Here is a 13,547-nt window from a genome sequence, read left to right as displayed (position 1 = left end):
CATTCCTGCCCACACCTGCTGGCCCAGCTTTAGTTTGATGAGCTTTAGTTAAAGCGCCCCCACCACCATTTTGAAGTGTGGGAATGCTGATACATGAGATGCAAAGGCTGGCTGGAGTACATTAATTAGCACACTCCAGCAGACCTGATTAACGGAGTCTGCTCCAACATGCTGTAATTGCAGCACATCGGAGCAGTCTCCCATCACATCTACAGGCACCCTAAGCTTTTAAATCATATGACCAGCAAAGGTTTTATGCTGTTCTTGATTACTCAGAAGTGAAGACTGAAGGAGATGTTACACTTTATAGTCTTGGATCACCCAATGAAAGGTCTTCTCTATACTTCTCATAGCAAAAGCATGCCACATAGCAACATCTTTGCAGCACTTAGGGTTGGAGTAGAAGAAAGGCAGTGGAATTCCTTGGCAACGGTGAACAGAGTTCCCCTCTGGTAAGTAAAATGCAGCAATTTGAGCAAATGCCATTCACAGTTCAGAAGTTCTCCTGGTCAGCACAGTAGCTGCTGGAAATGAAATTTGACCAAGAAGGATCAAGACAAGACAGGGCTCCCAGGTCCAACTGGTGGATGATTGGTGCTTAAGGTATCTGGAGACTCCACAGGCTGAAAAACCGTGAAAACATTTTGAAAAAAGCACTTCACATGGACTAAATCTTATGGACCCATTATGAATATTTAATCTAACTTCCTGCGCAACACGCCATAAGCTTTCATCCAGCACTGACTGCATTGTGACCAGTAACTTGTAGCTGAACTGGTGAATGTAGATCAGATACCTTTCTGAAATACCTTTCAGAAATATACATCTGGTCTATCTTTTCAGACTCCAAATGATGCCAAATCCACTGTGTCCTTTGGCAGGTGGTTTCCCATGGGTCATTACCTTCCCCACCTTTAAAATATACTTCTATTTCCTGATTGAGTATTTTTTTAACTTCAGCTTCCAGCCGCCAGATCCTGCCTTTGATACTGATGGGCTCTTAAATGTAAGAGACAAGTAACTTCTCCCTGGGTAAGTATCCCTAAACTCATCAAATCATATTTCTTCTTTCACTTTAAGACAATAGCACTTTACAGAAATATAATTAAAATGACAAATTAAGTTCCGCTGCCACCACCTCACCTCCCTCTGAAGATCCCTTTTAAACAGTGTATATCCTTTAAGTTTTGCATGTGTACTCCCTCCAGGGCAAAGAATAATTTTAATTTGAATTTAAGATGATATAGACCTGCCATTTCTGAGACACAAAACTTTAAAATTAGATGTAATGTGTTTTTAGAATATTCTCTGGACATACTCAAGGAGATAACCTAAAAACTTCACATTTGCTTTACGGAGAAGTTTCCCTCAGAGCTAGTCTACCTGTGAAGTTACACCCAGTTAACTTTGTGCAGATGTTCTTACCCAAAATAAGGGCTTCATTCAAGAATAAAAGTGCAGATTCTAGGAGTTCATAAGGAACAGTTGTTCTGTTTTACATTCACACTTAACTTTAATCTAAATTAACTTCCCTGTATAAACTAGCCCTTTGCAGTAATCTGGCTCTCTGTATGGTATTATCTGAGTGCCACACTATCATTTCAGCTTTTATCCTCACTGCACTACTGCTATTCCTATGTCAAAAGAGAATTAAGGGCCCAGAAGTGAAGTGTCGAGGTCAATGAAAGAGTCATTTTTAGAGAGCATGCAGCTGAACCCTCTTTGCTCAAGTCCCAAGGTAGCTCATTAGCCCCTATACCATCCTGTCTATTATCTGTTAGTGCAAAGGTTTACTTCTGGCAAGATAAGCAGCTGCTTTTAGGAACTTTACAGTGCAGATTGCAGGATGTCTGAAGCCTCCATCCATCCGGTCATAGCTTGGACATTACAATTCTGCCAAATGTATGGTGAGCTCAGCTGGCTTCATCAAGTATGAAATGCTCCAGCTCCAGGGGAGGATAAACTGTGCTGATGCAGTCCACAGAGTTTACAAACTCCCATCTGTGAAACTACTCAACTTCAGAAAAACATGCTGACAAAGCCATCACACTCTCTCAGCTACAAAAGAGCTGCTGGGGTTTAAAGAACATTTAACTAGAGCTAGATTCAGCAGGACACAGCCTGGGCCAGTCTACTGATAGTGTAAACTGACAAGATACCTTGATAGACAGTTCTGATAACTCAGACAATCTGCAAAGTGTATTATCTGGCACAGAGCGAAGATAGTAACTCTCAAATCATCAGCTCCTGCTACATGTGAGAATTTACATTTCTAAGCTTGCATTTTCAGCAAAAAGAAAAAAAAACAGACATGGAAGCTATTTCTGAAGTGAAAACTGGCATTCAAGAGATGCTGCCAGGGTTTATGTTATTTTAGTTCAAGAATGTATCTATTATGCTACTGAAGAGAGATCATTTAAAACACTGCTGTCAAAATACAAACCACCTGGAAGTGCTTCACAATCAGTGAAACAGAAGGCTCTGCGAAGTCAAGCAGTGAGGTCACAGGCACCAAATATTCAGTGCCTCACTCACTGAAGGAGAGAGACAAGTCTCTCCATTGCTCATTTAACAAAGCAAAGCCAATACTGGAACAGATTCTCCTCTCACTGACTGCAAGGGGAGTTCAACAGAGCAGGAACAGGTCCTTCCTCGGCAACAGGCTGATATATGCACGTAATAATGAAAAAAAACAGGTAATGTAGTTTGTAACTGTGGTGGAAAAGGAGAAATCTGAAAGCCAGAGATTGAGAATTCAGAAAGTACAAACTTTGGGCGTCTATACACGTGGTCTGGGGTGGAGGAGGCAGTGCTTTAATTAGAGTGGCTCCAGGAGCTGCTCTCAGTACCGTGTCCACAGCATCACGTGTATTCAGCGTCCCACACTTCAAAATGGTAACAGGAAAAGCTCGTTCAATGAGCTTTAGTTAAAACACCCCTGCTGCCATTTTGAAATGCAGGGATGCTGAATACACGTGATGCAGAGGCTGCTGGAGCATGCTAATTAGCACACTCCAGAAGACTTGCAGCAGACTCAGTTAATGAAGTCTGCTCCAACGCATGCTAATTAGCATGCATCAGAGCAGAGGTCTGTCATGCGTATAGGCGCCCTTTGATTTCATCTGATTTAGGTTTACTATGCTGCATGTCAAACCCGCAAGGCCTATCACAGTCATATTACTTAGATCATTATCAACATACAAATGGCAAAAATATTGTGTCCAGACACTGAAAAGCTGATATGAGACTGCCAGTTCAGCAGTAATTTAATCGCTGGCAGATACTGCCCCTTTTGAAAGCATGTATGATAAAGGTATCTGGAATAATTATATTTCATATACTGCCAGTCAGGCGATTAACCTTTTAAGCTTTCCCATCTACCACTTTTTTGTCTTTCTTTTTTCCTCTAAAACAAGATAAGACATACCTTTATAATACAATTCATATTTCTATATTTCAATCTAGGGTGATCACCTACTAATAAGAGAAATATTTATGCAAATATCTTCTGTAGCCACTTGTGACACCACAATGATTCCGTTTAGATTAAAAAGATGGTCATGGAATGCGGAGGAACCAGGTGAATGGGGACAGGTTGCATGAGAGGATAGGGCCAACCAGCTCCTTTAGGAAAGAAAAAACTTCAGATGAAGCAAGGATGGCACAGACTAGATTAGATCCTAGTATCTGCAGCATATATTTTCTACTGCCATCATAAAGTTTTAAGAGGACAGAAAATGAAGCAGGTAAAACTGAAAGCTATAAATGTGCATACCACAGGTTGTACGTGTAATCTTAAATGCAACTAGCATAACAAGCATAAGGAGAAATGTATATTCTGAATTGGTTAAGCACCCAACAAGGAAACAAAGAAGAACATTCTGCCTCATGGGCACTGGTTCTACAGGCAGGGATGTGCAGGGAGATTGCAGCTCTGCCCCGGACCCCAGCCCTGTGCTGTCACCACCCCCACGATCCTGGCCCCAGCCCATGCCCACCCATCCAGCTGCCAGACGCTGCTCCCTGTCTACCCACAGGAGCCCTGGGTCAGTCGCCCACCTGCTCTGTCCAGTGCCTCTGGCAGCAGGTGCGGGGTAGATGGGTCAGGATGCCCAGGCAGCAGAGCAGGGTACAGTGGCAACAGTAACACAGACAGTGGCAGCCAGAAGGAGTCCAGACACTGTGCTGCCCGCACCCTACCACGCACATAGGGGAGGAAGAACTGGCCGCACATACCACGGCCCAGGCTACCCCCCATGCCTGGGCTGTGCCGAGCCAAGGGGCGTGCCGTAGGAAGGACAGAATCCCTTGGTGGGCCGAATCCAGCCCACAGGCCGTATTTTTCCCACCCCTGAATTTACACTGCGGTGGCAGATAACCCAGAATGGCTGCCCAGGAAATAGGCTCTGCCCACCAAATTCCTGTTTCGTGTGCATCATGCCCAGAAATGGGGTGATGAAGATCCATGGCAGGAACCCCACATCCCACCCAGACCTGCTTCTGGTGTGCTCAACAGCAGGCATCCCAGGGTGCCCTCACTGCCCCATTCTGAGACACAGTGAAAAGAGTGATGGCTACAGAGAACCTCATATAAGCACCTTGGCTGGTCACATCAAAGAGAGGCTGAAACTCCAGAAAGGACTCAGTCTCACCCTAGCCAAGAAAGAGAAAGATTCCCGCCACAAACTCTCACCTTAGCACCCTCTCCCCATTTCAGCAGGCAAGGTCCCCCCTTACCTTTAATAAGCTCTGGCTTGTAGGCTTTCCTAAGCTGTTCTAGGAAGTTGTTGTAAAATGGCTCTGATTGTTCTGACGGCATAGCCATGTGATAGTCTGGCTTGTTGCCTTTCAAGATACACTGAAGAGTGAACTGGCTGACACACAGCACCTCGTACTGCTTGTCCATTACACTCTTAGACCAGTGTTTCCCACTTTCATCTTCAAACACACGCAAGTTCAAGATCTTTCGAACCCTAAGGGGAAAGAAACAGATAGTTCCCAATTATCGTATGCAAGGTCAGCAAATGCAAATAGCATGCAGGCACTGATGCCAATGCAGGTGAACACCAAAAAGCTACCCACTTATTCTACCTACAAAATATTAATTCATCCCTTCCTCCAGCAACTAAGTCTTGTCAGACATTACGTGGAATCACAGGCAGGACAGCCCTTCCAAACATGTATTTTACCTTCATGCTCTTTTATAAATATCTTCATTGAAGCACCTTGGATAAAACAGGGGATTTGTATGGAAAAATGAAAGGCTAGAGCAGAGGTTGAAAACTTACGGCCTGCAGATCTGAACTGGCTCACAACAATGGGGAGCAGCAATATACAGCAGAGAATTACAAGGCGCAAGCTGGAGAAAATGCCCCTCTGCCACATATGGCTGATCCTCACTGTTGCAGGTTGATCTCCTATGCCGAGGACTGTTCTCTTGCCCCATAACTACAGCCTATATTTATCTGCACTGCCAAATTTTTGGCTCTCCATTATCATTTGCAAGAGCATTTGACAGCAACTGAGTAGCAGAGTACAAGCATGTGAAAGCAGTCCTCAGCAGAGCTGGGGCACTGTTGAGGGGATAGGTGGCCTTATCACAAGGGGTGGCTACTTTTCCAAAAGACTGCCAACTCTAGGACTAGAGGATGACAGTTATCAAAACCACTGCAGTTGTATTTAACTTGCAAACAGGCAAAAATTATGCCATGTGCACGTGTATCTCATGCTGGGACATTTCTAGCCCATAAGAATACAACTGCCCTCACATCAGTCTGGATTCTTCTAATTCTCCCTTTAACTTTTCCTGCCTTCATCGTTTACATAGTAGCGACTCCTGTAAGGAGTACACCCAGGACATAGAACTTCAGTCCTTATGTTAAGGCCCCTTAACCTTATGACATTTTGGGTGCCTGTACACAAGCCCAGAGGCTGCTCCAACGTGCTGTAATTACAGAGCATCGAAGCTCAGTAATTACCATGCTCCAGTCAGCCTCCACATCTCGTGTATCAGGGTCCCTGCACTTCAAAATGGAGGGAGGGGTGCTTTATTTGAAGTTTGTTCGACAAGGTTAAGATAAAGCACCCCCGGCACCATTTTGAAGCACTGGGATGCTGATACATGAGACGCTCCAAGTGCTTTAATTGGAGCGGCTCTCGGAGCTGCTCTAACTAAAGTGCCCTCCCCTCCCCCTTCCTGAAGCATGTGTAAAAATGCCCTTTATGTTTTGTGCTACTTGAACAGTGACATCCCTAGCATAATATAAAGCTGCAACTTAAGTATCATCAAGCTTCAGCTGTTGCCTTCTGACTTATGGCACAGCAGGATAGCCATCCTCACTGATTTCTGTACATCAAAGATGCATGGAAACTGTTCCTCAACAAAGCAGGAGCTGAAGTGCTGCAGGAAGATGTGCAGCAGGGCCTTAAATTACCATCCCTGTTCCATTTAGACATTGAAATTGGCACTGAAGCTGCCTCACTTGCAGGTTTCAGAGAGAATGTTTCTTTCAAAGGCAAGAAGCAAGAACGCTAACACAGACAGTGGCAGCCAGAAGGCAAGAAGCTAGAGTACTAAAGCAAGAATGTGATAGTGACCCAGTAAGTTAATATGCTGAGTACATAGGAAACACAAGAGAGGCTAGTCCAGCTTTGCACAAAGGCGTGGGTGCCAAGAGGCTGCTCCGATGCGCCATAATTACAGCGCGTCAGAGCAGACTCATAGTTTCATAGTTTCTAGGGTCGGAAGGGACCTGGGCAGATCATCTAGGCCGACCCCCTGCCATGGCAGGAAAGAGTACTGGGGGTCAAACAACCCCAGCAAGATGGTCATCTAACCTCCTCTTAAAAACCCCCAGGGTGGGAGCCTGCACCACCTCACTTGGAAGCTGGTTCCAGACCCTAGCCACCCTGACCGTGAAGTAGCGCCTCCTGATGTCCAACTTAAACCTTCCCTCCGCCAGCTTGTGACCGTTATAAATCAATCAAACCGACTCAATCAAGTCGGCTAGAGTGTGTTAATTAGCACACTCCAGCCAGCCTCCATGTCTTGTGTATCAGCATTCCCCTGCTTCAAAATGGCAGGGGTGCTTTAACTAAAGCTCATTGAATGAGCATTGAATGAGATTTAGTTAAAGCACCCCGCCACTATTTTGAACCACAGGGATGCTGATACATAAAACCCTGCGGCACTTTAATTAGAGTGGCTCACAGAGTCAGTCTAATTAAAGCCCCCCCCGAGCATACGTAAAAGCATGCCATGTTTTTAGTTACACTGTCTATTGTCTAGGAGATCTGGTAGCCAATAGAACGTGTTATTCACAACTCTACTCACTAATACTTTTCCAGCATCCAATGAAAGCTGGTTTCACCCACCAACCAGACTCCTCTTTCTCCAGTAGCCTGTAACACCAGCATTCCTCTTTTCCTGTAAATGTCTGACACCCCGGTATAGAACTTAAATGAGTTGGTGAGCCATAAGTCCTGCCAGCAACCACAGGGTGGGCCACAACCAGAGGGTGGGTCATCTGTTCAGATGACCCACCTCCAGATCCAGCCCACTGGGCTTCTTGCTGTAGCAGCTGGCACTTCTATATTGATGAGGCCAGCACACAGGGGGTTAAAGACTCTCCCACTCATCCACCTTTTTCTCATTGCCAATGGAAATTGAAAAACAGTAGTTTGGTGATGGGTAAGTGGGGGCACAAGGAGGCGAGCAGCAGCATAAACCCACTAGGAGCTGGCCCAGGCCAACACAGTGGCTCTGACAGCCACAGCAACAAGCCCCCAGGGACCAGATGCAGAGATAGATCATCCAGCCCACAGAAAGCCCTGCAGATCAGATGACCCACCTCCCACAGAAAGCCCTGCAGATCAGATGACCCCAGTCCGCAGCCATAGGACTGTATGGAACAGGAGTGTCAAACATATATTAACAATAGCCCAAATGGTCTTATCACTTTCCTATAAACTTTCCAGAAGAGCTAAATGTTTTATGTACAGATTGAAATGAGAGCATAAGTTCTCTCACATCAAACGTCTCTCAAACACGATGTTATTAATATAAATTCCCAGAAGTGACATAGAGTAGATGTTACAACAGGAATACCCCAAAAACACCCAAAGGTTTGGTGGTTCTTCTAGGAAAAGAAAAGTTAAAACAGGGTTTTCCACAGGGCTGCATAAAAAGAAATAAAAACTATAACTAGAAGGTCCACATTCAAAGTAAAAATCTAAAAAGGAATCTACATGGAAAGAACCCCTTAAAATACAGTTCATATACTACTGAATCAAAGGTAGTAACATACAGGCAAAGAACTGAATAGAAAGGACCACTATATGTACATCATAACTTACATGTGTTCCAGCTCTCTCTGAGTGTCCTCCAAAGAAATACCCAGCAACACACAGATCCCCCGTCCAATGGAACTTATTTGTTCTCCACCCACTGGGGAAGAAAAAATGAAAAAGGTAAAAATGAACACACTCTCCAGTTTTCTGTCACAGGGAAGGATCAGTTCTGTGACATACCAGTACAACCATCATAGCAAACACTTTCTCAAAGTTTCTTTAGTCATGTCATTAAACTTGATTTTTTAAGAGGTCAGGTCACTGTCTCCAGGATGTCCACTGAGATACACCAACTCGTTTTGAGAAAGAGGACTGAAGGTCTGCAAGTGAAAAGTTACTTTCCTGGTCATTTTAGCAGCTTTCAATGCTGTGAAGTTGGAAGCAGTGTACCTGCTGTTCCAGCCTTCCAAATACTGTCTAGTAGAAGTGTCATCACGGGTGTAAAAAACAGTATTAGGTGGTCCTTGTTTGTGAGACAACCAGCAGCCCCATTAAAATGATTTACTAAGTGAAAGGAAAACTGGGCAGCTCAATATGCCTACTCCAATGTTTCAAAATCTTTCAATATAGAACTATAGCACTGTAATTTTCATTGGAATCAATAAGATTCATACACTTGGCTCATAAAACCCTTTCAAAATTTTATCCAAGTATCTGAAATCGGTACACTTACCTCATTGCTTCATTGAAGACTTCCCCCAAATAACATTTGTTTTTAAAAAAATTAATTTATAGGAGTTTCAGCTGTGCAAAAAAGCAATTTGCAGTTGATGATTTGGCTGTTCAGGTCCTCATAGCCTTTGCAGTCTCCACAGAACACAACCCCACATAAACTGGCCAGTTCTGACCCATCGCAATAACACAACAATCATTTTCTTATAGTATAAAATAATAGCCAGTCACTGTATGCCCATTTTCATATGCTAAGGAGATCTGAAAACATTTCTGTTGATACATCATGGACAAACCTTGGAATACGGGATTTATTCTATACCTGAAAAAGCACCAAGACACACACCTTTTGTGTTAAAAATAAGGTCGTCCCAGGACAAAGAAAAAAATAGGCAGCATCCCACAAAACAGAAAATAAATGGCCGTGGAAGATACCCCTGAACAATATCCTGGCTATCTTTGAGCATGCATTGGACCAAAGGGTCTAGGAAAGCATGACTGACTGCACAGCACACTTGGAAGTCAACAGATTTGGACAATTTCACATAAGAGTTGAGCAGGAGCTAAGTGCAGAGTTAGCGGCTGCTCTCAGAAACTACCTTGTCCTGATATATATTTTGAGGCAATAGCAAGGGGTCTCCAGCTTGGCCACTGCCATTTTAGCCAACACAGCAGCCTTTGCCTCAGATTGGCAGGTCCCAAACCATTCAGGACCACAGAAAGTGTTCAGTTTTTTACTTCTATTACATCCAGAAACCAATTCCCAGTAAGTACTGGGGTCACATCGGGATGCTTTACTTAAGAAGCTGCTGCACTATGCAGCAACTTCAGCGGTCTGACCATGTATTAAGCATCTTGTCACTTTCTAATAAGATCAGTGCAAAGAGTCACAGCAGTAGGGACTGCTTTTAGATGAAACAGTTCCAACCTCCCGGCCAGAGACAGAAGACCAATCCCTTCTATGTAACAACTGAGTTTACATAATATGCTCAATAATTAATCCAAAATGCATCTGGAGTCCTGTTGCTGTTGCGAACTGATTTATTAAGCAATATTTGCTTGTATTGTAGTCAATGTTAGTAAATATGCAGAAAACAGAAAGGCAGTAGATAATAACTACTAAGAACAAATTGGAGGCAATTAATTTGCGGAGGAGGATTCACCAAGCAGAAGAAAGATGGGCAGAAATCCAGCACTCCAGAGTATGCAAACAAAAGGTGATGATCAGGTCACAAACAGAACAGGTCAACTGCAGAAGTGAAGCTGGAGGAAAAGCATCAGTTCTTCACAGGAGCCCTTTAAGAAGTTTCATATATACCAATAAAGTCCTTTTAAACTTAACCAGTAGGCTCACAGGCAGGCAGCCTGGCTCACTGAAGTGCAGAGTCTGAATATACCAGCTCTTTGCACCAATATAGGTACCAAAGGTTTACTAAGGAGGTTATCCTCATCACCCCCATTTTACAAGTGGAGAAAATGACAGAGGAAGGTCAAATGACTTGCTCAGTGTCACCCAGCAGGCCAGTGTCAGAGTTGGGAATGGAGTCCAAGTGTCCCAAGCCCTGGGCCAGGGCTCTATCCCATATCCCCAGAGAGAAGGCTCTACACTTCTCCTGGGAGAACTACTAGTGCCTGCCTCTACAGCTGCTCCAACATTCTCAACAGATTGTCTTTCCTTCCCTTTCTGCTACAATGCAAAGATCCTGGTCTTTTCTCATGTGACAGTGATGATTCTCAACCAGGGTGCCTTGCGATCCTTTCAAGGGTGTTGTGGGGTGCCACACAATGTTAACACTGTTAGGTGTATGAACATGATTCAAAAGATAAAGCCAGATCTTCCATGTGGGAACCCTTAGTGTTAAAAGCATTCTGACCTGTTGTGCTGTGAGTTCTTTGCAACAGAAGAATTACTCTATTATTCTTCTGTAGTCAAAAATCAAGTGAAAACTGGCATATTTTGAGCGGTGGCTCAAATCTATCAAAAGATGCCCTGAGTCTATCAAGGGTGATTGTGCTATAGCAACTTGGGATAGCTCTGAGCAGCAACAAAGGCATTACGGCAAGCTGGCTGTAGACTGTGGGAACAGAGCTTAATGCTTGGAAGGTTTTCTTTGCAGCCAGTGGAGGTATAAGCATTTTTCTTATTATTTTTTTAAGGAAGGTGTATAATGCAAACTCCACTCGCATGCGTAGCAGGTAAACATACAATATGCTTAACAATCCAGCCCCAATTTGTGACCTATTCCTTATATAAGTGGTTCTCAACCTTTTAGACTGGAAGCAACCCTTGGAAAATGCCAGGTCTTAGTTTTCACTGTTTTTGACTACAGAAAAATAATGGATCAATTCTTTTGTTACAAATGACTCACAAAGACCACAACGGTCAGCAAGTTTGTGATATTATGGATTCCTATTCAAAATCTCTGGATTTACCTTGTGAATCCAGCTTGCACACCTAACAGGACTAACATTCCCTGACACCCCACAGCACCCTTGAAAGGATCTCAAGACAGCCTGGTTGAGTCTCACAGGGCACATCTACATATGCACTTTAATGTGCAGTAGCCTATTTTACCATGCATTAAAGTGTCATGTAAAAAAATACAAATATGCTAATGCACAGTAAAATAGGCTACTGCACATTAAGTGTCACTTAAAAACCATGCGCTTGCAGTACTGCTCATTATGGCAGCCTACTTCACATTTTGTTAGTACTTCACATTAGAGGGCATTTATACACATACCTTGTCATCCTGCGACACACCAGAGATCCAGTGGGTTGGATGCACACTGTGCTGTTTCACATGCAGTTGTATAAGTGGCAAAATGCACGTCAGCATGCAGAAAATGACAGCGGCACGCTTTTGAACTAAAACACCTTTGATGTGTTTTAGTTCAAAAGTGTGTTGCCATTTTCAATGTTTTAGTTCAAAAGCCGTCGCCATTTTCTCAGGGCTGACACATTTCACTGTTTATACAACTCCATTTGCTGGCGCTGCAGTGCAAGCATGTGTACAAATGCCTGGAGGTACTAAATTTAATACACATTAAGAAAAGTGCATTAATACGCATATAGACACACTCACTGGCTTATACCGTAACCAGCTCTGAGATCTGCAGATCAGCTCAGGTGCCTAAACCTTACACATGTAACGTTTGTACCTCTTAACTACTTACACTTGCCATTCCTAGCACATCCCAGGGAAACAACTGGCATAAGAAGCCACCTGTCTGGGAGAGTTCAGATGGGGATGACCCTGTCTTGAGCAGGGATCACTATGTGACCTCCAGAGCTCCCTCCCAGCCCTATCTATGTCTCTGTGACTCCATGAAAATGGCAGAAGCCAGCCCCATCTGCAGTATCTATCCCCCCGCCTTGTTAAGCCTCTTCTGGCCACCAAGCAGTGGCTATTGGGGCTTTGCCAAGCCATAAGGAGCCTGGCTTAGTTTTGGGCAGCCAAGTCCCCGAGAAGCACAATGCTGACCCAGCCCGAGGCGCGGGGCCCCTCACAGAATCCTAGAAAAGTGGGACTGGAAGGGACCTCAGAGGTCATCTAGTCCAGCGTTTCTCAACCCCTGGGTCGCAACCCAAAAGTGGGTCACAAGGATACATAAAAGGGTTGTGAACAAACTTTAAAAATGGACCAACAAACTTTAAGAGAGAAAAACACGGGAAGCTGTGGCTTTTCCCTTGGAGGCTGGCAGAGCTCCAGTCTGCAAGGAGCTACTTGGGGGCCCCCCATTCCCCACACACACCCCCACCCCACAAACGGGGGTGGTGGGGCTGGGGCCTGGGGGCAGTGGGTCAGGAGTGAGGGGCACTGGGTCAGGACAGGCCAATGGATCCTGGTCCAAAAAAGGTTGAGACCCACTGCTCTAGTCCAACTCCCTGCCCGAGACAGGACCATCCCTATCTCACTCATTCCATACAAACCCATCCTCTAACCTCTTAGCTAAACTACAGTCAGCCCTGACACAACACAAGACTTAACACCCTTATCTGCAAACTGCCTTGCTCTTGTGGCCTTTGGTTAAGGGCAAGTGAGACTCGGGGGCATCCGAACCCCAAGCCCACAGGCTCAGGCCTGCACGTAGGATGCCCGCTGATGGATTTGGGAGTATCTGAAGCCCCCTGCTGAAAAGTGTGGGGTGGAGGAGGATACTGGCCGGCTGCAGTACCACCTATGGTGTTTGAACAACCGAGCGTTGCTCAGTCGAGAGGATCCGGAACCGATCTGGCTAATTTGACCTGGGATACGAACAGTTTTCTAAAAATAAAATAAAATAATAACAGTCTGCAAACAATAAAGCAGGGGGACCAGAGCCAACATCCTGCCGCAGCAGAGACTGTTGATGCCTGCTGGAGGGCTCCCCAGGAGCGGGCCAGGCCCGGGCCACGCAGGAAAGCAGCCCCCTCCCACACCAACCTGACCACGGGGTACAAGCCAGGCGGGGCGAGCCCAGGGCAGGAGCAGGCTGGGCAGCCCGGGGAGGCAGGCGCGGCGGCACTGACCTGTCACACTGGC

At 45.0% G+C, this 13,547-nt stretch overlaps 1 protein-coding gene across 4 annotated transcripts in view; it reads right to left on the bottom strand.

Moving 5' to 3' along the window:
• The window catches only part of DTD1 (D-tyrosyl-tRNA deacylase 1), a 44,379-nt gene that overhangs the window by 25,519 nt on the left and 5,313 nt on the right, over positions 1-13,547 (bottom strand). For all 4 annotated transcript variants that reach the window (XM_025212132.1, XM_025212133.1, XM_025212134.1 and 1 more), the window contains exons 2-3: positions 8,356-8,446; positions 4,738-4,973 (exon numbers count right to left, since the gene is read on the bottom strand). In XM_025212132.1, coding sequence (XP_025067917.1) covers positions 4,738-4,973; positions 8,356-8,446 — 327 coding nt within the window. The remainder of the gene's footprint in view (positions 1-4,737; positions 4,974-8,355; positions 8,447-13,547) is intronic.

The sequence above is a fragment of the Alligator sinensis genome, unplaced genomic scaffold, assembly GCF_000455745.1.
Source record: "Alligator sinensis unplaced genomic scaffold, ASM45574v1 scaffold21_1, whole genome shotgun sequence".
NCBI lineage: Eukaryota > Metazoa > Chordata > Crocodylia > Alligatoridae > Alligator > Alligator sinensis.
Note: the sequence above shows the minus strand (reverse complement) of the source record. Positions and strands in the feature narration are given on the sequence as shown.